General features: G+C 28.2%; 1 protein-coding gene across 2 annotated transcripts in view; it reads left to right on the top strand.

Annotated features, from left to right (window-relative positions):
• Positions 1 to 27,692, top strand: part of LOC107457474 (IDLSRF-like peptide) — a 119,860-nt gene that overhangs the window by 73,789 nt on the left and 18,379 nt on the right. The window contains exon 2 of one of the 2 annotated variants that reach the window (XM_021146508.3): positions 6,137 to 6,277. In XM_021146508.3, coding sequence (XP_021002167.1) covers positions 6,137 to 6,277 — 141 coding nt within the window. The remainder of the gene's footprint in view (positions 1 to 6,136; positions 6,278 to 27,692) is intronic. The other variant, XM_021146509.3, reaches the window with a different exon arrangement.

Genomic DNA, 27,692 nt, shown 5'->3' with positions numbered 1-27,692 from the left:
GGGAATTATATATATATATATATATATATATATATATATTTTCTTTTTTCCCCTGACCGGACTGTGTAGCGGTCAGGGAGCTGACCTCACAGAAGGAAAATTCGTGGTTTCGAAATATCGGACAAGGCATGGATGTTCTTTCATTCTCTGTACTATCTGTCCTTACTGTGGGAGCAACATTTGCCCACCTAATATGGTGCCCCTGACAGAATAGCCATCATAATATGCCCTACTGATTCCTGAATGACAAATGTTAATCGGGTGTACATTGGAAAAAAATATTTTTGCTTATTACCTGATTATATATGTATACATAGTTTTATCAGAAATACATGAAATGCTTGCTACCTTACAGCATAGTAATTTTACCTGAATTTTTATCTCCATATAATTTACTGAAAATTATTAAAATGCATGCTTTTTTACAAACAATATTTCACGAGCAGTAGTAGAATACTGTTTTATGAGCAGTATTTAGAATACAGTATTTACTGCACGACACTAATTGAAGATTAGCTAACAGACGAAAATTCTTTATTGCATCTCAGTCATTTCTTTTATCTTTGTTTTCTCTCTACGCGACCACAACTAAATCTCAGCTAATGAAAGATTTCTCTTTGTGATAATTTCTTTCTCTCTTTTTTCTGATTTAAGAAATAATTGATTCCCTGATAATTGTGAGGAGGAGAGTCATATATCAGGAGCTTATCTGGTTAATTTTCGTGTTTAAGATAGTTTCAAACAATTTTACTAACTCAACTTTGAATATTGAGCGTTTTTCTTTTTCAACTTTAAGTTTTTAAAGGACTTCTTTACAACAATTTGCTTCAATTCGAGTATTTTTCTCATAGTTTAATACTTAGTTTTCTGTTGGCACCATTCTGCAATAAACTGGCATAAAATTGCTCTCAAACTTCTCACAAAGGAGAAAAAAAGCTTTTAACTACGCGGTATGAGATACAAAAGTTTTGCGGTTTGCTTTGTTTTTTAAAAATTATGCTCTGATTTTTCTCCCTAAAAATACGACAAACTACGCTAGTATCTGATTTTGAACTCGAGATAAAATTTAATTTCGTGTTTTCTTATTACTGAGATTTTAGAAATGTTGTAGCTTTTTATTTTGTAAGATCAATTTTTTTCAGCTTTAAAATGCTATTATCTCTAAAACTAAAAGAAAAACCCATGAAATTTGAAATATGTATATTTTAGAAATTTTACTTTAATTTGCTTTTCAGAAATTGAAATTGTCATTTTAGTTTTGATAAAGAAATAATTTAGAACAATTTAGAAAATAATAAAAAGGAATAGATTATTATATAATAATTTATAATAATAGTTCATAATAATTTCGGTAATAGTAAAAAGTAATGATTTATAATATAATAATTTATAATAATAGTTTATAATAATAATTTAGAAAATAATAAGGATAGAAAAATATGCAACATTCTAAGATTAGAAATTTTTTAAATTCTTTCAATAACTATTAGCAAAAAATATTAGCCTTCTGTAATGTCATGTGTTTGTTCTTGTAGTTAATAAATGGTTTTGATGGCAATTTCATTCAAAATATCACGCCATTCATATTTATGTAAAAAAATTGCAAGAATAAATGTGGAAAAGAAAGAGTTGATTCATTAAATCAAATGCGAAGTACTTCAACTAAAATACCACGCAGCAAAAAATATTTCTATGTTATCAAAATTAAAAGAATTAAAATACCGTGGAAAACTTCAAAGTGATATAACAAAATGGAAAAAACTTAATGATCAAATGGGAACAGTAAATTTCGAATTCCAATTTATAAAAATGAATCGAACCACTAAACATTATTCATAAAATCTAATTTCTCGTATTTTGACTGAACTTTTCATAAAAGCACGCAAATTTTATATTGTATTGTAATTTAAATCAATCTATGCTTTACAAAGAAATTGACCGAAATTCAAGTGCTAGAATGGTTTTAAATTTGATTTTGAATACTTATATTTTATAAGTTGAGTAATTTTAATTTTTTGAAAAGTGTCGCAATAATAAATTTAAAGTGAACAATATAAACGAAAATTTCATTCTAAAAGTACATTCATTATTCATTACAATTTTAAACCGTCATTTTAACTTCTTTTCATTTTCTGTATTTATAAAAATGCTGAATTTTAAATGAAATCAATTCACGTTAAAGCTCGGTAAGTAATAAACTGAATAGTTTGCGCCCTTAACAGACCTTGTTTTGAGAATTTTATTGTAAATCGAAAATATTTTAAAGATAATTGAATTATAATAGTTTATAAAATAATAATTACGTACTAACAGGATTCTGAATAATAATTTTATTCATGAAAGAATTTTACGATTCGAATGAGTTGTGAATAAATGTATATCATAAAATAAGCATCTTGGTATTTGTTGCAATTATATTTAATACCTCCCCCAATTCACTGAAATGTGCAGTTTCATATAGCTTAAGCATAGGACAGATAGTCCTATTTTTTTCTAATCAAAATAAAGATATTAAGAAAGAAATTGACGAAATATTTATCAATATTTTAAATTCTAAGATATGAACTCAACATATTTTGAAAAATAAATAATGAGACATTTAGAATAAAATCCAAAATTTTTTTTTTGAAAATAGATTTATAATTTACCATCTCTTCTTACTATCCCATTTAGAAAAGGAAAAATGAGTTTAATATATGGAAATAGCTCATCCACCCTTTAAAAAACTTACGATATGATGAAAAGAATTGATTTTATCATAAAAAATGGGTAAAATCGAAGTAAAAGTATTAGGAATAGAAATATAAGAAATATTTATGCATATTTTAAGCTCTAGGACATGTGCTCAACATATTTTGAATAAAAAACAATGAGATATTAAGAATAAAATCTGAAAAAAAAAATGTTTGAAAATTGACTTACAAGTGGCCGTCTCTCCTTAATGTCGAGGAGAGTTAGCTATATCCAATTTAAAAAATGAAGTTTGAGTATGGAAATAATTCGTTTCATTCAGCTAACCATAAAAACTTACGATAAATTGTAAAAAAATAATTTTATCATAAAAAATAGGTAGAAACAATTTAGTAAAAAGTATAATGAACGGATTTAATCCATCAATTTCGGAAAAACTTTACCACGTATTTGGTTGAAGTTTTAAAATATTGTTCATTTATTATGAAGCCATTGCTTGCACCATATCTTTTCCGATCAACATTTTTAGTTGTGGTATTCGATTCTTCTCCACAGCTGGTATTCATTGATATTCATCAAATTCTGAAGAAACGAATATAATGTAGGGTTCTATCGAGTAGGTTATAGGGTTGTAAGGGATAATATATTAGGTTTGAAGAATCGAAGGGTAATATGCGGGTCAGCACTCATACAGTTCTAAAAAAGTTTACAAGAGTGGTTTAAATATTTTAATAAAGAAAGTAAGGATTTCTTTTAATTAGTTTTTATCTTAAAATTACGAAGCGAAGCCAAACGAACGCCATTAACGAAAAAAGATTATTCGGAGATATTAAGCGTGGTGGTGAAGACTAATTTACTAAAATACATCGTATTTTTTTACCTATTTTTAAATTTTTTAAGGGCCTTGTGACCTTTGATATGTCAATACGTATTAATGGGGCCGTGATAGCCTGGTTAGTAGGGCGTTAGGCCCATGTCTAAGAGGTCATGAGTTCGATCCCCGCCGACCACAGACTCCCCATGTAGTAAAGGGTGATTGGTGCACGTTAAATCTGTCGGGTCACAAAGTCCTCTATGTTCTCATTAAAAAATCAACACTTCTGGGGCAACTGAATTTGAGATTTGTTGTTCTCTGGTTCAGGTCAAACTTACAATCTGTGGATGAATAAATGGATGTATGAATGAGTCCGCCCTATAAACGAGCTGTGGCTTGTGTGTAGCTGAAGTCATATTCTTGGTCATAGATGGCGCCACTAAAAAAACGCACCCTCTGCCTTAAATTCGATGGGTTTCACCAAGCAGGCTTGATGATATTGGTATTAGAAATAGCGCAACATAAGTATTAATGATGAGTGGCCATCTCTCTTCCATTTTATGTGACTCATCTTTCCTTCAACAATGGCGATTTCCTTCAACAATGGTGGCTGTCTCACTCCACCATAATTATGCTTTTTACTCAGGAACAAAGATTAGACTATACATGTGCTTTAAAGGTCCAGCTAGTTTAAAGAAATAAATACTACGCATTATAAAACAACAGATTACTTAATTCATGAAAAATATTTTACCCCTAAATAAAATAAACATTAAAGTTTAACATGCTTTTTGTTGTAACGAAAAACAATGCTTTGTCCAAATTGATAAACAAGATAAATTGCTTTCTGCGAAACTGCATCTGGCGCAATATATTAAAAAAATATCGGAGAAATTTCAACTTACCATATGTCCTCTATGTCCATCTTATCTAGACTTACCCTTTATGAAATTGGTATATTACAAAACGTATGTAGTTTAAGTTATTCAAAATAAGTGTAAAGAGAAGTTATCTGTATTTTCTATAAGCTCAATTTTTTTTTCTCGTTTAGATGTAGGCAACTTTGTAAGGAGATGTAGCATATTACTATTGTATTTTACGTTATAATAGAATTATAATAGATAAGAGATATATCACATTTATTGTTTATATTTGTAATCAGAGTGATACTGATTCTAAAAATGTATGTAGTTCAGTTTTTGTGTAAAATATTACGAAAAGAATACTTTAAAATCAATGCTTGATATGATAAGAAAATTAATTAAATAATATAATATTTATTGCTAGGGTTTAGGAAATTAACATATTTTTTGATGTTTTGGTATTTTTCAGAAATAGCCTGTTTGAAACTTTAGTTTCTTATAATACTTCTATTATTTAATTTTAGCAATATTACAAGTAAAACTTGTAAACTTTCAGAAAACTGACAAAAAACTGGAGGGAAGTTGGTTTGTTGTAGAATTTTAAGGGGTAGATTTTTAAAGCTTTTATAAAGCCTTCTTACGCACTATTCCGTGTATTATTGCAATTCGTTAAATTATTTCAAATGAGCATGAAAATGCTTAAGTATTACTCATGCTGCATAATCAATTCACAGATACTAATACAGATTTTTAAGGGGGAGATGCCTAGGATTTAAATGGCCTTGAGGAAACCAGATTAGAATAAGTGGATTTTCAAATTTTATGGTCCGAAACACGCTGAAACTTTGAAAGAGAAAGCGATGAAAATTACTAAAAGAATATTTTCTAACCTCGAAATATGGTACAGTGAAAGCATAATGGCAACAAAAATTAAATTAAATTGTAGATATATAAAAATTAGCCAAAGTTCCGAATAAACCAAAGCTCCACTCCGTAGCCTTGTAATTTTGAACTCAATCCAGAACTCAAGAGAACTCCTGGATCAAGAATTGGGGAAAATTTGCCTTCGTGGAGGACTTTTGATAAAACTAAGCCGCATTTGCGTTACATGGAGGGAAAAGCCACGAAAACCTCCTACGGCTAGCCTGATGGCAAGGGGACTCTAAACCATGGTTCATCTACCACTGAGGATATTTCATGTCAACATTATGGTTAATGCAAGACGGGTGCGAAATTCAATTCAACCAGCCATTGGTGAAATTTGAACCCGGTTCACCTCACTGGAAAACGAGCTCTCTATCCCCTGAGCCACCACGGCTCTTTCATGAACAATTGAATTAAATAGTTCTATATGCATTCTTTTCTTTCACTTTCCATTATTTATGCAGATATAAATTTTTTGAAAGAAAAAAGCAGTCGATTCAGGCACATTTTATTGAAAATAATTGTATACGAAAGTAATTGTATACAAAAATAAATGTGACTCTTTTAGAATTAGATTTCATTCAGTCTGATACATTTTTCTGTCAATATTTTTATGTTACAAAACATATCATGACAAATTTGACTTAAAAAACAAATTCGTGTAAATAAATATTTAAAGAACCCAAAATCTCTTTTATGAGTGCTAGAAAATTCATAATGGATGAGATTTATTATCTCATATATAATGTGCGTGTATGAAACTTTCATTTACAAAATAACAGACCTTAACTAAAAAGTATTAATCTTATTGATCAATTTTTAAATCAGTTTTGTTCTTTTGCAGCAGATAGTGACAGGTGTCACCCAACACAACCATTCCGTTGTCCAGGAGACAGAACAGTATGTATTTCTATTCAATACTTATGTGATGGAGCGCCAGACTGTTCAGATGGTTACGACGAAGATCCCAGGCTTTGCACTGCAGGTAAATAAATCAACTTTTATTAGTCAAATAGTGATATAAAATTTATCTCTGCACTGAAATGAAAATCAGATTTAAATGAAATGTTGCTTAGTGATGTTTTTGTTACACTGTTAGAATTTTCATTCTAAAATTGAGGTAAATTTACAAGCAACAGTCTGTCAATATCCATCTAGTTAACGGTTAAGAACAATTAATTACTTTTATGATTTTGATACTGTTTACTTGTCGTAAGGGTAACAAACCATTAAATACAAGATCATAAGCATTTACAACTAGCATGACCCAATTTACACCTAACATGGCAAATTTACAACTAGAATTATCGTAACCATTAACACCTAGCAAAATCATAAAAATGAAATTTTATTGGACATTGGTTATGTTAGGCTTTTGGTTAGGTAATAGGCATTGAAGATAATTTGTGTTGGAGTTGTGTTTTGTCAAGCGAACCATGGAATGTGGAATAAATAATTTATCTTGTGGTGCCATCTATCGTGAGAGATGGGGAATACTAAAATTCATTGCGTATAGCAGCTCTGGGGTGCTGAAACATGTGTGAATCAGAGTTTGGTATTAAATTGAGGAGTGCAGGACACTGAAATTCCCTCATGGATTGAAGGAACGGAGAAGTATTGTGGTTTCCAAACCGGAATTCGAATTCCCGTTTAACCGGTCATGAGATTGACTGATTAGCCCTCTCAGCTAAAGTATGTACTCATCTGCAAGGAACTAAGTAGCTTCATAAGATGCTCACCACACACTTATAACTGTAAAATTATTAGGCATCCGCTGTTGTATTAGGAACCTGATGATAGAAAATGTTGTTGCTTATCCCTTGGTCTAGAGCCCTAGACCAAGTGAAGCTAGTGGCCGGTCTAGAGCCCTAGACCAAGTCCAGAAGATCATGTCGCATCAGCAAGTCATAGACAGTCCCTCCATCACTCATCAGTTGCCTCACAGAGGCACCAATGCAATTTTGCGATTGATCCATGGCGATGGGCAAGAAGCAGCTTCAATTAAGAGAGGAACCGCATGAGCTGAAGTCGATGATAGAAAATGACAATATGAATGCGTAATTCTCATCATAGGGTTAGCTTCCAGCTTACGAAGAACGTGCTCTTAACGGTCATGAAAACAGCCAATAAACGATTTTTCTCTCATTTAACTTTTTGAATGCTATAATTTTATGGTTATTTGACTGCTTTATGGTAAAATGGCGATTAAATAAATTGTAATTTGACTATTTTTTCCGAGGAATTTCTAACACTGCATATTGTCAAATTTTTGAAAATTTGCTTATTCATTATCAGGCGATTGCAAAAGCTTATGCTTTAATGAAAATCAAATAAAATGCTTCATACTTTCATAAAAAAGTAGTGTTAATTAATCAATAATGTATTTGCTATCCTTTTCTGTTACATATTCTTAAATTCCTTTTTTGGAAAAATTTAGTGTTTTTTTTTCTTCAAAGAAAGCTCTAAGAACAAGCTTGATTTCCTTCTCAGTGTATATTTTTCGGCTATTTAAGTCATTGCCCTGCCATGGTAGACTTTAAACATTTCTTAACGTTTAAGTCTCATTCAGTTTTTTAATTTATATTCATAAATTTTAACTCTAATGAATTTTCTATGTTAATTATTTTCTCAAACTATTTAGTTAGTAAAGTTAGATATCATGAGATTAGCGTGGTTTGGATACTTTTACTCTTGCTTTTAACTTTTAATACGGTTGCTACATATTTGGAGGTTTTTGGTTTCAATTGCTCCTCTGCCTGACTGTTCACTTGTCTACTTTTGATAAGGTTCATTAGACATTCGTTTTATAAAGGAACAGTTACCTTGTATTTATAAACAGATAGGTCTTTGTCTTTTGGATCCTGTTTACGACTACTTTAATTAGAAATTGTTTTCAATAATGTAATTAATAATTGAAATACGCTTTGAAATTTTTAGATCACATTAAAAATAAATACTCTTAATTTTCCTAATTTTTTAAAACACAACAAAGAGAGTTAATGAATAAATTCAAAAAGTCAAAAGTCTAAATCCTGCAGTTCTCCAGAGTAAAGAACAAATCTACACTGACAAAAAAGTATGATCAAAACCACAAAAATGCAGCAAAACTTACCGTGTTTCTGGCTCTATGGGAGCTCCAAAAAGCTTTAATTTTTACTGAAGCACTTTGGTAATGATTTTGGTAAAACTGAAAATACGGTTTTATAATATGTGTTAAAATCTGTTAAGTTTATCAAATTTTATCCTGAGCATGGCATAAAAACCATTTACTCAGTAAAATTTCTTTCAGTTATGTTCAAAACCAGAATTTCCGGTAAACCGATATCATATGAACGGAAAAATTACAAATTAATGGTTTAAATTATATTGAGTTTTATCACCAGAATTATGTTGTTTTTTTTCCACCAGAAATGTCATTACCATACGTGCGGCAATTTTACCAAAAGTTTTTTCTCCATTTGCCAGAAACAATGATTCTGAAATAAACAAATAAAAATTGACTGCATAAATAAGAGGGGGAGAAACAGTAAAAAAGGTTTACCTATAAGCCAATTTATTTTATTTAATCCATCAGTATTAATTATTATATATTTTTAAATATAAATTTTTTGTTAAAACTAAAATAATTTAGAAATTCGTAGTTTTATGTCAAAGTTTTCAATAATTTATCTAAACTTGAACTCAGAATTTATTTATGTATTACCTAATAATAATTATTTAAAAAACCGTGAACTTATTCGACAGCTGAAATATACATTCTTAATCTTTAAAAAAGAATTAGATGAGAAAATATTGATATTATTTTTTATTTACGTGGCTCAAATTTAATATTCTATCTAGTAACTTAATAAAAGCGAAGTAGAATAAAAATTTCAATCTGCAAATTTTCTTTTAATCAACTAAATAAACAAAAAGTTAATTTTAAAATTATTTCTAAATTCAATAAAGGTATAAAAAACACTTTTCTGAATTCAAATTTTCTGAGGATTAAGTGAATAGAATTTTTTTTATTTCATTAACATTTTTACTGTTATTAAAAACTAAATATTTTAAGGGATTATTTTTAAAACAATGTAGGACATAAAAAGAACAAAATAAAAAGTTATTGAAATAAAAATTTTGCTTTAATTGAAAAATGAAATTAAAAAAAAGGTGATTGGAAAAAAACTTTACTTAAAATAAAAAACATACGTGAGATATTTTTTTCCAGATTGTTTTTTTTATTTATTTTTATTTATTTTTTTATTTATTTTTATTTTTTATTTGTGCTTTTGATGAAAGCATTATTATCTGCAATGTATCTATGCTGCTTTGTGTTTTACAGGAAAAAATATTTGTGTCTTAAAAATTATGGAAATAATTATAAATCCTCCAAATTTCTCATAATCTCTGAAGTAGGCAGTTTATAACGTATCGCACACTATACTTGTGTGCAGTGGGTGTTAGTGTTATTACTTTCTTCATAACAACACACATTAATTCATATAAGGTTGTGAGTATTGTGCACTGATACATCATACATTTTTCATACCGTCACTATGACTATAGAATAACTTCATGCTGGTCAACTTTACGTCAAAAATATTATTGAAAAAGTGCCTGGATTTATTGAAATTAGCCCTGCATGTTGATCTCCAGTTATGCATAGCGATGAAATGTGACAAATGTTGTAAGCCAAATCATTCTTTTAATTTAATATATATATATATATAAAAAAAAACAATTTCGCCCAAACGTTGCCGCTTACTTTGACAATTTGTTTAATATAGAATACCCATTCGCGCTATTTTATTTATCTTAGACCAGAAGGTGTGACGCACACTGTAATAATTCCGAAGTAAATTACAGTAAAAAGTACTGACACCCTGAGAGTAGCATTTGTAAAATAAATATAACTGTAAAGCTCATTTTTACCGTAACATTTTATAGGCTACGTTTTACAGTAATATTTATTTAATTACAGTGATTCAGTGATTTTATAATAAATATTACTGTCAAAATTACTTTATATCAGATTTTTTCGGCTCGTAAAATTTTGGTGTAAAAATGGATTTTGCGGTAAAAAGTACTGGATAGATGGTACTATTTCATTTTCTTTTCAAAACTGCACTCAAACCATTTATTCATATGAATTTGAAAGCATTTTTGAGTGCAAGTATGTATGCACCATTTCAGATTTTACCTTCAATAAGAATCGAAACTTTCATCGTTGTTTGACGAATTTATTTCTCGTTTTTGATGGATTTCATACCTATTTCGAAAAAGATTTAGAACGTTTTTCTTTTCTTTTGGAACACGTTGGTTTATAAGTAGGCCATCACTAAAAAATGGCCTCTTTCATTTCACTATTTCCAGCTGCTCCTTCTTCTGCTTAACATTTATCAATTCAAATCTCCAACTCCCAAACTGTTGCGATGCAACAGAAAGCAATTGTGCTTCTTATATCAAAATGAGAAATGATTTTATACACTAAAATAGAATTTTTCTGGTACAAATTACTATTTCCTTTCTTTAAAATAGTATGATCTTTTGCTTCTTATGCATACTATTTGAAAAGAATTCAACTAAAAAGCATGCTCTTACATGTCCATTGCTTAAATTTCCGCATCACACTTTAAAATTTTGAATTGGCCTTAAATTCTTTAAGCAAAAGCGTCACACTATACAGTTTTCAAGTAAGATGCTATAATTTTATAATTCATGCTAAAATAATCTTATAGTTTAATATTTCCAAAGTAAAACATGATTCACCACTCCCTCAATATTGTTTTTAATAAATTATGGCTTGTATAAAAAATGGCTAATAAGTTCTGCAGCTTTCAAAGAATGAATATCATTCGAAGAAAATATTTTTCAATAATTCATTAAATCATGAGAATTTAATCATGCCAGGTATAACAGTTTAATTGAATTAAGAAAGGATTATCCTAATAACGTGAAATTTAATAAGTTCACTACTGAAGAATATCTAAAATCAATAAAATAAAAGAAATTAAGTGAAAAAATTTTTAAGTGCGTTTTTAATGATGTTCCATTTTTGGAACATTGGCCTTAGGCCGTAGCATTTTTTACTAATGATGGTTACGATTGCTTTATGATTACTGATGGTTACGATTGCTTTGTTCCAATACGTATCTCCGAGTAGAATAGAAAGGTGTCCACTTTGAAGTCTAAAAAATTGTTAAATATCAATTATTAAATGTATTAAATATTTAATCTTTTAGTTAAGGTTAAAATAATTATTTATTGACCAGAAATTTTACATATTCTTCAGGATTAGTTTTTAAAATATGTCAATATGAGCACAATTCATGAGTTTAAGTACATTTTTGCAAAATAGTTTTAAGCTTATACGCTTCTCTTGGCTCATTAAATTTAACTTTATTATTCGACTTTAAAATAGGACTTTCATTTCTTCTTAAATTTATTCTTGTTCCTGGAATTGGACTTTTCACTTTATTTGCTCTAACGTTACTTACAAAAACGATATTCACTACTCTTTAGTCAGAGAATGGAATAACAAGCTCTAAAATACTTTTCCCGCTGTTTTTCCTATAAACTAATTTCTTATCCAATCTTTTGGTTCGTCGAGCTCTGACAGAGAAATCTCTAAGTCTTCATTTCTGAATCAGGAAAAATTTCTAAGAAAGCGTCTTGTATTGTTATGCATCTCTCAGACATAGTGCTAAGAGCAAGCAAACTTCGTAAATAATAATAATAAATAAATAGCACCTACAGTAATTTAATTAATTTGGTAACAGCAAATGTATCCTGGAAATAAAGTAAATCGCAAGAATGAGGAAGGAAAAACTATCAATAGCAAAAATCTATTCAATTATTTTACTGAGAACTCATTAAAAGAACCCTTTGGGGTTAAATTTCAACTCTATCTTTGTCAAATAGCAGAAGAAAAAGTATAACACCCCTTTGAAAGCCATGATCTTATCAGAAAGAATTTCTTTTTCCATTGTAAGAATTTCAACAAAATAGAAAAATACTGATAATGCATGATTGCATATCTTACATTAGTGATAGCGATAACTTCTACCACTGTTATTAGCCACCTGTGGATTCAACAGAAGTTTAACCTACCCACATTATCCACCCTTTTCTATTTTAACATCATATTTTTTCAAACATCATTATTTTGTCTGAATAAATGTTATTGTAGAAATTGATTGACATGCACACAACAACTCATATGAAATCTGAGAATAGAATTCTTAATATTCCAATGTTTCAAAAATGCATCAGTTGGTTTTGAACCAATATTAATAATTTTAAACTAATAATTTGAACTAACGTTGAAATTTCAAAATAAAAATTTGAATTCTAAAATATTGCAGCTATCTTACAAAAAATTGAATCTTTAGAACGCTATATTACAAACAGTTGGAAAATTGACAAATTTGAAAAATTTTTTAAAATTCATAAAAAAATTTCATTATGATGAAAACGGAACCAAACTAAATACAAAAAATACTTCATAATATAAATTTTAAAAATGTGAGAAATAATATTATTTGGATCAAAATTATTCATTAAATTCTAACTCAAAATCCATGTTCTATTTTTGGAACACTGGTATGTAAATGTTTAACTTTCAAAATATAGACCAAGGAATGAACATTATTATTTAGTTAAGACATTAGATGATGAACATTACAAATGAATATTATTATTGCATTAGTTAACCATTGTATTTGAACAAATAAATTCAAATTTGACTGCCGTTGTATAACATTACAATACAATATTGTAAAGTATGAAATAGTAACAGAGCACTCATAAGTACTAATATATTAAGCATTGTATTTTCTTTCGAAGTCCTGCTAAACGGCTATCTAGCTGAACTTGAAAGACCTCTAGCTTTACATTTTCTGTTTTAGCAATAGTTTTGTATTTTTTCTATTCACATAGCTTTTAAAAACAAAGTAACATCAGTCGTAAATGGTTTAGAATAGACTAATTTATAAGTAAATACACAAGGAATTCAGTAATCATTTTCTTGAATGTAAATTTTTAGAATTGTTGTCACAAATAAAACCAAAAAAATTTTGTGGTGTAAAAAGTTAAATGAGTACCAAAAGGGCGGTGGTGGCCCATGGAATAGATTGCTCAAATCCTAATGAGGTGACTTGTGTTCGAATCCCAGCAGTGGCTGGTCGATACAAATTCCGCACCCGGGTCGCCCTGACCACAATGATGATGCAAAATATCCTCAGTGGTAGGTAAAGTTCTTTTGCCGTCAAACTAATCGTGGGAGGATTTCGAGGTATTCTTCTCCATTTAACATAAATCCGGGAAAGTTCCATCAAAATGTCTTCCACGAAAGTAAATTTCCCCCAATACTTGATCCAGGAGTTCCCTTGTTTTCTGGATCGGGTACAAGATTGCAAGGCTACGGGGCTGAATATTGGTAGTCGTAAATTTAAAATTGGGCCGGCTGTTCAACGACGTTGATAAAATAGTACCAAACAAAAATGTTATAAAAATCTGAGGAATTATTATTGCAGAAAAAGAATGAAAAATTGATATTTGAATGAAAGGTGTTCCTAATGATCATTATTTCCTTCAGGCAATCAAACATATTCTAATATTTTTAGTGCTGGCTGTCTTCCTCGTTAAAATTCATCTGATTGTTGAACCTTTCCCGCTTAAATATTTACTACCACGATTGTTGATATATATTTTTTCATTTTTTGACTTTTAAAGCATAAATTAAAGGTGGTAATTATGGAATATCCCGTATAGTTAATAGATATATTTAAATTTCATAAATATTTTGTCCATTTGTAAGATAATTTCAGCTCTACTAAATTTTAATTTAATGTGACGTATTTTAATGGCAGTATCCTGTATACAAATTCCAAACTGAAAAAAAAAAAAAAACTATGATCAAAATTACCAAAATATGGTAAAATATACCGCTATTCTGGCTCTATGAGAACATTAAAAAGTGCTTTAGTAATGATTGTGGTAAATTAACAATACAATAAGGTTTTATAATACATGATAAAATTTGGTAAATGTGTTAATATTTTGTAATTTTATCATGATATCTTAAGTCACGGTATAAAAACCATTTATGCAGTAAAAATTACTTTTAAGTTTTGCATTTCTTACTAAATGTATAGTAATAAGAAATATGATTTTGAAAACCAGAATTGCCTGTAAATCATTACCATATGAACAGAGAAATTACCTACCAGAGAATTTATCAGAAATGTTATTTATTACCATACAGAACGGTAATTTTATCAGAATAATTTTCTCACTAGAGTTGCATATTATCTTTATGCGTTATAACGTGTTATTTACATATTATTTTGCAAATTATTTACATAATATTTCGAAAATTACTTACGCATTATTATAAAATTTCAATATTAATTAATAATGATTTTTATTCTACGAATTTATTAAAAAAATATTTACAGCTGCTTTCTTTACCTCATCTCAGAAAATGTTTTAAATTAATATGATAAAGACTATTCAAAGCATTTGAAGCAAACAAGTTGGATAAATTTTAATTTTGTTTGAAAAATCTGTTTTCATGTTTCCATAAACAAATATATCACGTTGATCAGATTTTTGAAAAATAAGCATGAGTTTCATCTTAAGAAAACAATCCGGCTTATGTTTGATTTAAAATGTCTTGTTCTCTAGAAGGAAAAGCTTGTTCAATTATATTAGGCGTTAAAAGCAGCAATAAATTTATTGCTCCTCTAAAATAACAGGACTTTTTTAAACGATATCCAGAACTTTCTCGGCAATAAATCTTAAGTGAAATATAGCAGGAGATGAGTAGCAGATTTCATGTCTTTTCCCCCAAATCAAACAATTTTATTTTAAAAATGAAAAATAATATTCGACAGTATAATGTTATTCTCTTTTGGAAAGCTTATTATTTCCTATCTCTGTTCCATTTATTTCATACCGTGGTTTTTGATTTCTTTTTAGATAACTTAAAAATGAGAATCACGTAGCCTTATATAAATAAAAGATAAATTAAATTGCTATTAATTAAACATTGGAAAGATATAGTTAATAAAATATGCTCGTTTTTGAAAATTCTTTTCAAAAATGATTCTTTAGAAAGGAATGCTGGCAAGCTGCGTTTGAATGAACTATTCGACAGAAACTTTGAGAACAATGGAAGAATTTAACTAGGGAATGACCTTTTCGAAGACTTCTATAAGGATAAAGGATTGCGACTGCGGGATGCTTTGTCGTGTCTACTGTTCAATTTGGTCCTGAGAGAAGAAAGATTCCAGAGAAATCGAATTTTAACTATACGACTTTTTTAAAATTCATTTTCTTAAGAACTATTAGACCAATTTTGAGTAAATTTTATCATATAAAATCAAATTCTTTGAAATGATAAAATATTATATAATACCTTAAAATTCAAAACTTTTTCTACTATTCTTAATTTAAACAATAAAAAATAATAAATAATTATTAAAAATTATATTTTTTTGCACTGAATTATCGTTGAATAAAGGAATTTTATAATTATGTGCGAAAATTCTTCAAATCACTTAAAAAACTCTTGACATAGTGAAATGCACAAAAAGTAAAATTAACATTAAGGAGTCCAAACTTTCGACCTTATATCCTTTTTTTTAACACAAGATGCCAAAAATTGGCACCACAAAATGAACTTATCTGTAATATTTTCATCTAAATCATAACATCTTTTCAAGGATATTATTTTCATCACTATTTTCTGCCATTATTAATACTGATTTGCTGTAGTAACGTCTGTGATTTTGACATCATTTGAAAATTGCAAAAAAAGGTTATTAGTTTGAAATTTGCAGGAATATTATTTCTCATTGTCTGTCAGTGCGTGACTTATTTATTTGAATGCCAAATTTATTTCAACTTATCAATGATTTGAATACCTAGTAAAAGGGGGAAAACTAAGGCATAAATAAGATGTTTGAAAAAAGTTCTTAATGGCTTTTTATAAATGGGCCTGGAAAAAATATTTTTACCAGTGCACGAATTTTGATTTTTCTCAAATGGTCCTCCAAATTAAATTTTTAATTATCTTTCTCATAATTTATCAAAGCATTTTCTTAAAATCGTATTTAAAATTCAAATGCCATTATGAAAAATCTAAAATTTTTACCTGCTTCTTAGTTTCAATATACAATCTAAAACCATTTTCCACCCTCACCCCCTTAAAGGAAAACCTTATTGGTAAAATCCAAATTTTTTGAGAACTGTACTGTCTTTCCACGCGATATCGTTGCGGGCTGTGATATCTGACTCTCAGTGTTTTTTCAATCATTTTGAAAGTTATTTTTTTCTAGTTAAAAACGATGCTATGTCAGTAATATCCCTCTCCTTTTTTGGTAACCTTATAATTAGACATCATTATAAAAGCAGATCAATAAAATAAAGTGATTCAATTCTTTTCTTCTACTTATATTGCAGAGAAATATATTCCAATTATATTACTCTATTGTAGAATAAAATCTGAGAAAAGCTTAGACATGTTTTACCACTTGAATCATGCACGAAGTTGCATTTCGCTTAATGAAAGAAACTTATGAATAATGGTGTGGACAATGGGTACTTGTATCAATCCAGCTCAACTCACCTTCTTTTATATTTGCTTTCTTTTCAAAATAATTTGTCTCCCTCCTACATAGTGTATTCTTTTTCTGAAAAATGAAAGGGGTTCAAAGAAGAGAAAAAGCCTGTCAAATTGTTCTGATAATATATTATGTTTAGAAATTCTTTTCTCAATAAAAAAATTATTAAACTTTCTTATTAAAATAAAAGTTAGCTTCATATAATTTTTTTTGCATAAATAAATTTCAGATAATCAAATTAATGATTTACAAAAACCTTGATTGCTATTTCCAGGGGGGTTTAAACCCTGACAACCCTATCCTGGGTGCACCACTGCGTTAAAAATGCTACAATAAAAGCATTAATTTTAGCTTAAGTAAAAAGTTAATGAAGTTTTTCAATTCTCGCGTTTTTCCCACAAAGTTTTTTAAACACAAAAACGTGTTGAATTGATTTTGTTTTAAAATTCTATGCTTGATTTCTTAGAAACATTTTATGAAGGAATGAGAAAAGAAAAATCTGAATTTCGTAAGGAAACTGAAAATTCCCCACCAGCTATGTATTTAAAACTATTTATTTTTTTACAAAATTTCTTTTACATTGTACGCTTCAACTTTAAATAACTTCTCCATATTTTTATGATAATTTGCAAGAAATGTTGAATATCTAATATTGCTAAGTTCGTACTATGGAGTTAGTATGAAATTTGAAAAGGTTAAACTTAAAATGAGCTTGCACGCATAAAATTGTATCGTAGATAACAGAGTTAAAACCAATCCAGTGGAAGAAAATGGGGGGGGAAAAAACTCCGGCTGTTCATTCTGGAATTTTCGTTTCACTCCGAAATTTACGCTTTAAACTTGACCTTTTTCTCTATGAAAAATTTTATGTTTTAGAAAAAGTTCAGTTTTTTCGAGACGCTGATCAAGTATTCAATTTTAGAACATTTTTTGTTGCAGTTTTAACGTGGAAAAAAAGGCTTATTGTAAAGCATAAATAAAAGAAACTATTCAAAATAAAATAAATATAAATTGATGAATTTTTAAGGGTGTCCTGGGAAATAGTTTCAAAAATTCATGGTTTGCTACGAATTTTTTTTTAACCTTAAAAGTATACAAACAATGCACTTGAACTTCTATGAGTAAATTTAAAAGCCTCAAAATTTAAATTTTATGAAATATTAAATAAAAAAACATAAAAAATGAATTTTTTTTATTTTTTATTTTTCTTATTGCGATAAAAATTGATTATTTTTTCACAATTTCAAAGAAACTTAATTGCATTCTTCGTTTAAGTATTGAAAAAAATCGCAATTTAAAAGTTTTTTTTAGTTCAGCCTCCTTTAAATTCATGTTTAAGAATCTTTCTAAAGTTAATTTTTTTAACATTTAACTTGATCCAAATCTGACGTATTTCATTTCACTTTTTATGAAATAATAGTAGACATAAATAAAAAATGAAAATCGAGGATTATTTCATTTGCACATTTCCAGTAATTTAAAATTAATTTTATTAAAGAAATTATTAAGTACAATGAATATAAAAGGAATATTTCTTTAGTCGAAACTTCAAAAAATATAACTAAATTTTATTTTTTCAAAGTAACAGGTATCTTTAAAGTAACATAGTTAATAAGTTAAATCGTGTAATAAATATTTTCAGGCATAATTTATTATATAAAAGATTTAAAAACGACGTTTTGTTTTTGAATATTTGTTTTTTGCTTGTAAACTAATGTAAAAATAATATGAAATTTCTTTCTTTTTTTTCAATATAACATCCATCCATTTTGTAAGTGAAATTTCTAATTTATTTTTGCCTCACAATTTTTTATTTGAAATATTATTATTGAAAGCAGTTTCCACTCAAAGTAATTATTAAAATTGAAATTTTTCAACTTTTTTCATTCATATTAACTTTGGCATTAATGTTCACAAATTAATTAGTTACTCAATACCTGACAGCCTTTTTTTCTGTTTATGGCTAACAAAAACAACAGCAGGTAAATAATAAATGATAAGATTTCCTGCAACGTACAACACTAAAAAAAAACTAATCAGGTTATTTGATACGTTTTTTTTTCTGTGTCAACCAATATTGTATCCCCAGAGATGGGGATGAATTGGTTTTTGTGATTAGTCAGGTATTTTTAGAAAAGAAAAGGATAGATGATGTCTTTTCATGGGAATTCATAAAAGTCAACTTCTCAATTCAACTTAGTGAATCATATGAGATTGAATTTGGATTATTCCATTATATTGCAATATTCGTTTCTCTTTCTTGTTGTTTGCTTTTTTTACATTGTTACTCTATATATTTACTTTGCTCTGAAATTTTAATCTGAAATAGTAAGTTTAAATTCCATTATATTGCAATATTCGTTTTTCTTTGTAGTTAATTGCTTCTTCTTTAATGTTGTTACTCAATAATATTTGCTTTCTTTTGAAAATTTAATCTGAAATATTATCTAGTATTAAGTAAAGTATAATTTTTTTTCTAATTTAGAGATGACAAACGGAGAGATTATAAAGTACTTTTCTCAACACATGATAGTATGACGAGCATACCATTCGAGATATTGTTATTAAATTTTGTGTAATGATATCCTAAGATATGCGCTCAAATAGTAGTGTTAAAGCGATTATCCTCCTTACACAGTTGTGGTTTCAGTGATAGAATTTTGAAATTTTGCTATAACAATAATTTAATTTTTTTGTAGCCAAAATGTGACCCTTTTGGTAAAAAATTTAAAATAGATTTAGAATGATATATTTAGCAAATAGTGACAACGCTAGACTGACTTGAAAAGAGCAATATGCAGCATACAAGTTACCGTGCTTGCTTCTTATTTCCTGCGGATGACAGAGCACATTTAGCTGAACAAAATAGCTGACGCGTCAAAAGTTCTTAAAATACTCTCTTTACATCTTTAAAAACATTGCCTCAACACCACTTTGAATTCCAAGTGATTTCGTCTCGATGAATAAAAATAGCCGTTGCTGTTTGAAAATTTGCAAATTCTGGCACTGTTACCGCGACCGCAGGAGCTGATTAACTATTCTTCCAACGCTATTCTTGAACACAAATCTTATACTATTTTTATATCAAACTTTATTCTAATTACCCGAACTTTCAGTTCGTCAAGGGATTATGCGTTGACAAATTTATTTTATAAATACTCGGTACATAGGATAATGTTTTGGTACGTTCTGCGATCCAACTCCCACAGACAATCTTTCCTTTATTATCCTTTTATGTTCTAGTTTAATAATAATTGGAAATAATTCAATTTATATTTACACAATATTATTCATTGTAATTGAATCCCAATTCTATTAAATTTAATAAGTCAATACAATTTAACGATATTTTTATGGAGCCATGCATTTTCTTTTAAATAAAATAACAGTCGGCGTAGGTAGATTACGAAGGAATAATTTTTGCTCTTTAAAAATATTTTTTATTCTAAAACTTCGAAGAAATTCTTATTTATTTACAATTTGAATTTATTTATAAAACGCCTCGTTCTTCCTGCTTTTACCATTAGTTTCATGTTAGGGATATTCTATTTTGAAAAATCTCTTTTCAATTTAAAGGTCAACCAATGTATCATCAAGAGATTACCCACGTTTTAATGTTGTTTTTTTCCTTATGCATTTTTTTGATTGCTTGTAATCAATAGAAATATATATTAAGAAAAAATATTTTTGCAAAGCAGTAAATGAATAACTTTAACATAGCAGTACATAATTTTAACTTACAAAAATATTCCTTAATAAAAACTTCAGAGGTATTTTTTAAAATATTGATAATTTAAATTTATTTACAGAAATACTTCCTATTCTTCTCTTCATTGACTTCACTTTAGAGATAGTTCATTTTGAAAAATTTTGAAAAATCAGTTTTAACTGAAAGGTTTTTAAAGGAATCAAACAGAGATTAATTAAGCTCTTATGTTTGTTCCTTTTAAAAAAGGAGAACGTGCGTTTTTAATGATTACTGGTTATCAATGGAAGTCAATATAGTTGTGGGAAGTATTATAGAAAGTTAATAAAAATTTTTCAGAGATAGATTTTCAATATATAAATTGAATTTATTTTTATAACAGTCGTTGAACAATCGACCCAATTTTTTATGGATTTATGACTACTAATATTCACCTCTGTAGCCTTGTAATTTTGAACCCAATTCAGAATACAAGGGAACTCCTGGATCGAGTATTGCGAGAAATTTGCCTTTGCGGAGGACTTTTTGATGGAGCTAACCCGCATTTGCGTTTCACGGAGAGGAAGACCACGAGAACCTCTCACTGTTAGTCTGATTGTAAAGGGACTCTAATCAATGATCCGTCTGGGGATATTTTACATCAATGAAATATTAAAAAAAGTTGTTAATGAACTTTAGACTTCTATAGGGAAACTGAATAGGAAGATTTTTTATCATATTGATTTATAAAAAGTCTCCCTATTCTTGTTTTCACCATTAACACCCCACTCACTCCACTGCCTCAATTTAAGAAAATCTTTTACTGAAACGCCATCAAATGTATCACCATATGTATTGATTGCGCGGTATCAGTAAAAGCCAATATAATTAGAAATATTTGTACAGAACAGTCAAATTATTTGTTCTTTAAAAAAGTATTTCTCAACAATAAACTTCATCGAAATTTTACCACATAATTTGAGTTTAAATAAACTATACCTCCCTATTTCTACTTTTACAATTTGCTTCAATTTAGGGATAATATATCTCTAAATTTTTTCGCAGTTGTTAGGACGTCTAAAGATTACATAGGGTAAGTCTAGGTTAGATGGCCATAGAGGAGAGAAGGCCAGCTTTAATATCTCCAATATTTTATAATATATAGCAGCAAATACAGCTTCACAGGAAGCAATTTAATTTGTTTATCAATTTGGACAAAATCGTTGCGTTTCCTAACAGCAAAATGTAGGTAAATTTATCTTTACTTTATTTAGGAATCAAATATTTTTTCGTGAATTAAGTTTTTTTTCCTATACGTAGGTTATATTTTTTTCAACAAGCTGGACCCTTAAGGTGATAAATAGCCCAATCTTTGTTCCTGTGTAAAAAACGAAGGAATGTAATAATGAACTCACGATATAAGTTCAGTGGCCATCTCGTCTTCAACTTTTGGAGTGATGGCCACTTTTCATTAATACACAATGACATATCAGGAATAGTAGAGTTCTTAAATATTTGAAAAGTTGTGACAAAAGTGAGAAAGTAAGATGTATTTTAGTAAATTCGTATTTACCACCAAGCTTCATATTTCAATTAAAAAAATATAGTCACGAAATTTTTGATTTTGTTCATGGTTTTAGTTTGGTTTCGTAATTTTAAAATGAAAGCTAATGAAGAAAAAATCCATATTTTCCTATAATCCTTAGTTTTTTTCCTGCATATTACATTCCTATTCTACTAACTTTACATATTATCCAATAGAACCCTATAACCTTACCCGGTAGAAGCCTACATATTTTTTGTTTCTGCTGACTCGACTCCGTTTTTGTTGAATGTCAGTGTATTAGTTGTGAAGAAGAAAACATGTAATAGATATTCCATTATATAATATATATCCAACTATATAATATATAATATTTTTCCATTATATAATAAATATTCTACTATAAAATTAATTCTTTACAACTTATCGTTAGTTTTTCATGGTTACCTGCATGAAATATGCTATTTTTCATATTTTAACTTCTCGTTTCTTTTACTGTATTGAATGACCAACTCACCTCTACATTAAGGAGAGATGGCCGATTGTCTTTTACAATTGATTTTTTTTCAAACAATTTTTTTCAGGTTTTGTCTTCAATATTTCATTAATATTCTTTGCTCAAAATATGTTGAGTAACAGAGGCGGTAGCGGACAATAAATTTACACCTAAGATCCTAAATATTTTGAGTACATGTATGAGAATTTAAAATATACAAAAGCATTTCTTGTATCTCTGTTCTTAGTACTTTTATTTCGATTTTAAAAAATTATGGCTATTTATTCAAGACTAAACCTATATTTTTTTCTACAAAAAAGTAAACTAGCGTTTCTAATAATTGCTCGTTATAAATGGAAATTAAATTTGCTGAAAAATATTTTTACAGTTTAATGCAATATTTTCCCTTGCAATAATATTCCTCAATAAAAACTCAAATATAGTTATTTTTTTAAATTTATACAATCCAGCCTTATTCTTTCCTGCTATTATAATTGGCTTCGTTTTAGAGATACTCCATTTTGAAAAATTTGTTTCAAATTAAAGGCCATCCCATGTATCATCAAGAGATTACCCACGTTTTTATTTATTTATTTTTTTTCAAAAAAAGAAAAGAATACGTGTTTCTATTGATTGCTCGCTTGAAGTTCAGAACCACGCTCGATATCCCACCCACATGGCATTGCGCTTCATTTGATAAAAGTAATATTTCAATTATGGCTGACAAGATTAATGGTGGTATATTTCTAGGAAAGACAACATTTTCTTTCATGTCTGTTTTCCACATGATTAGTTGGAAATGTCATACTCCGAATCTCGCTTGAGATTAAGCAACAGTGTTACTTGACAATGATGAAAGTGTTTGAATATGTTTAATTATAATTTAATTTAATCTGTTTCTTTCAAAAACAGTTATTTTTAAAGAGTTGAGTTTTTTTTTCTAATTGGTATTTTTTTTAAAGATTAGAACTCTAAATTTATAATAAAGGGAAGAAAAATACATTTGCCCGCCTGTTTGTTTTCATTATAAATATTCTTAACTTATTTAAAAATAGAAACATTCAAAACATTTTTTAATGAACCTTTTAAGTTCTTTTTTGTGTGCTTGTTTAAAAATTTATTTAATCTAAAAGATTTACTTGCAACACATTTAATATTTAAACAGAATGTTTCTTTTTTTTATTTCCTTTACTTTTACCTTTCTTCGCTTCTTTTTCCTTTATCTTTCTTTTTTTTCTATAATTTTTCCTTTTAAGTAAACAGTTGAAAGATCCTACTTTTTCTTAAACAGAATATCTGTTTTGGGGTAGTTTAATTGCTTTCATAAAATCATGGTCAACCTATTCATAAACTTTTCAAATGCTTCCTTTTAATTCAATTAATTAATTTGTTCCAAAATTGTGTTAATAAAGCTATACGATTGAATGATTTCAATAAGTTTCTTTTAAGGAAGATACAAAAAAGTTAAAATAATAGATGAAAAACTGTATTTAAATATGCAATCGATGTCATATTTAAATGTATTACCATTTTAGATCAAATTGAAAGTACTCATTCTGTATTGTTCTAATTATGGAATTTAGTAATTGTTAAAATGGTACGAACTGTTGGAAAAAGGTCACTTTCGTCTTTACTGTTATTATTATTATATTATATTACGTTATAGTTACAAGTATAATAACTATATTTCACGAGAAAGATTGATTAATGGTTCAGCAGACCTTGAGAAATATGTTTTTGAGAGAAACATGATATATATTATAATAAGAATCTTCGTTGGATAGTACAGACACTGTTAGACTAGATCAAGTTCAAAAATATAGGGAGTTCTTTTATTGAAACTTAGGCAATTTTTTGACGCTGTACTAACAGGTTATATAATAGAAAGAAAATCAAGTTCGAAGGTTTCCAAAAAATACTAAGCTGATTATTATTTTTGAAAAATAAAAGAATTAACAAAAACAAGAGGATGACGAGTCAACAAATAATTTTGTCAGGAAACAACGTGACGATTTACGATACGCAAATCTAAAATATTTGACGAAAATACTTCCCCAGTCGATCATTTTGAAAATTATCTCTATTTTTTACAGTTCAAGACGATGCACTGTTAGTTATTTCTCGGTAAAAATGGTTAAATAGCAATTAAATTGCTATTTCACCATATTCAAACAAAACAGGCAAATAACCATAAATCAGATGGTATTCAAACTGTTAACTGTGAGAGAAATCGTTCATTAATTGCTTTCACCTAATCCGGTTAAACAACTAGATTTTTACCTAGATCTATGGAGCTACTCAGTCCCTTGCAGCGTACATATTATAAACTGCCAATCTTATGACCGACAAAACGGGGGTTCGAGTCCCCAATATTGACACTACAGAGTTTCCTCCAGTCCCTACAACACATGAAGAGTTTCCAGCGTCCTGCACTCCCAAATTTGTGACCCTGGAACATTAGAATGCGATATTTTCATTCACGCATAGATGGTAGCATCATAAAACTGCTTAAAACAAAAAGAGTCTAGTATTTCCCCTTTTTCTTCCGATAGGTGAAACAACCAAATTAACTAATTAAACCAGATTTCACTGCTCATTTGATAAAACACTACTCAATCACAACCTAAATTCAGTGCCCATTACCTAATGAAAATCCTATCTGCAATGTCCAGTTAAAATTCTTTTCAGTGGTTTTGAAACCATGCTGGTTGTAAATGGTTAAAAAAAACTTTACAGTTGCGAATTCACAGCTCTTTTTAACCACATTAGCTATAACCGGATTTAAAACTGTAAAGTTAAAATATGTTCCAACTTTACAATTAATTAGATGGACTGATTGTTGCCGGTTATTTTAACGTAATTTCAGAATTAAAATACTAACAGTGTATTCAACCCTTTGTAAAGATTGCATAAGGGTTAGTATTCCTGCTTGTTAAGCTTATTTCAAGTTAAATGAAATTGTTAAATTCAAAAGACAAATTCAAAGTTAAATTCAAGATAAATTTCTGGAAATGGCAGAGTACTCAGATTCCTTTTATTTTATTTTGTCTTACTTAAGAAATCTTCTAATCTTGTTGCATTAAGTTTAAATGCTTTTTACAAATTTCGTATCTTAAAATAAATATGACAGTAATTTGCTCAGTTTGAGGAAATGTTTTCGGAGCATTTTCCTGGAAACCGTTCCGTGAATTTTGAGAAACCATTTTTCTCAGTCTATCCTAGATATATTTATTAGATACAGAAATATTATGTATTTCTTCTAAGCCATTCTTCTAAGTTGTGAAATTGATTATAAAGCAAAGAAGCATTCAATATATTTTAATGATTAAAATCTAACTTTAGACCTTATATGACTTTGTTAAACTCGTCTAGACTACTCATAAATATTATAAATGGAAGTATTTCGTTGAAAATGCTTTTAAATACTTTTTTTCGATTTTCGTCACTTTTTTCTTTTAATACTTTTTTTCGACTCTTTCTTAAACAGAACTTTCTTTAGAAATTTTTTTTTTACAAAGAATTTGTTTTAATGCATTAATTAGAAGAGCTTTTGTATGTCTTCATAAAGATACGATCTAATTATGACAAATCAACTGCTTTATTTAGTTACTCGTTTTAATGATTAAAATGATGCTCAAAATTTCAAGTGGCATTTTTTACATTACAATAAGGCATACAAACTTTCTTTTCGAATATTTTTTTGGCTTGACTGGAGATAATCTCTTGTTGTTTGGGATTTAGCCATCTGATTTCTATTTTTTGCATTTCATTTTTATCAAAGTATGTATTGAATGAAGAACTACAAGAAACATAAAACACTCAAGTTATAATGACAAATATGACATTTCAAAAATTTTGCCTAGCAAGCGTGCCCAGGAAAAAAAAGATTACAAGATATTTTCACAATTTTTTGATTATGGTGTTTCTGTACCATATGTATCAACCAGGCTAAACATTTTTTTGTTGTTTAATCTTTTGTATAATAGATTTTAAGAAACAAGTGATAATAGTAGATAAAGGCAACAACAGAAATTTTTGCTTTGCAAATTTCAAGCATTAAATTAAAATTGAAATAGTTATAGCTAGACTTGAGGCTTAACATTAAACTTTAAGTAACTGGCCTAAACTGACTATACTCTAATTTTTAAGATAAATGACACAATAATACGAGTTTTGCAATATTTTTCAACCATATTCAATATTTTTAATGTTATATTTTTACGATAAGTTAAAAGGTTTCTTACAAGTTACAATTCTTAAAATATTTGATTTTCAATTTTATCTAATCGAGTGGAAAGATAAATTTTTAATAATATTAAATTCCAATTTTCTCGAAAAGTGAAGTTTATTAAAAAAAAGTTTTACTTTACTAAAAATTTTATTTCATTATTAGCAGCAATATTATTTATTCAACATAATGAATAATATCATTTTAATAAATGAATTCATGCTGGGAAACGGTTTTCTCAAAAACGAAGAAAGTTTCATCACATTTGAGTATCCATTTTTTACAGTGATCTTCTCACTAAAACTTAATGGGTAGAAAGGGTACAGACCCGTCAATTTTCATTAAAAGAAAAAATTCAATTTGCTTACAGTATAAAAAATTCCCAACAAAACTGACACCGAACGTGCTGGAACTTTTTACCAAAAGATTCATTCTTACCGGAACTTGTAACGGAACAAAAAATTTTATATATTAAAATTTTTACAGTAATAATTACCATAAAAGTACTGAATCACTCTAATTAAATAAATATTACTGTAAAAATTACAATATAATACTTTACTGCAAAAAAAAATTTACTTGACTGCCATTTTTAATTACCTTCATTTAAAAAAATGGGTTCATCCGGTAAATAGTTTTGTTTAAGTAGTCACGACAGCTTGAAAGTTTTGATTTGAGTAAAATACATACATAAAATTACTTATTCTGACTTGTTAACACGAGTCGTAGAGGTAAAAACAGCATCAATGGTGAATATTTAAAACCATGAACAAAGTACTATTGACAGAGAGTTTGAATAAAAACTCTCTCTCTCTCTCTCTCTCTCTATATATATATAT

The sequence above is a fragment of the Parasteatoda tepidariorum genome, chromosome X1, assembly GCF_043381705.1.
Source record: "Parasteatoda tepidariorum isolate YZ-2023 chromosome X1, CAS_Ptep_4.0, whole genome shotgun sequence".
In the NCBI taxonomy this organism is placed as follows: Eukaryota; Metazoa; Arthropoda; class Arachnida; order Araneae; family Theridiidae; genus Parasteatoda; species Parasteatoda tepidariorum.
Note: the sequence above shows the minus strand (reverse complement) of the source record. Positions and strands in the feature narration are given on the sequence as shown.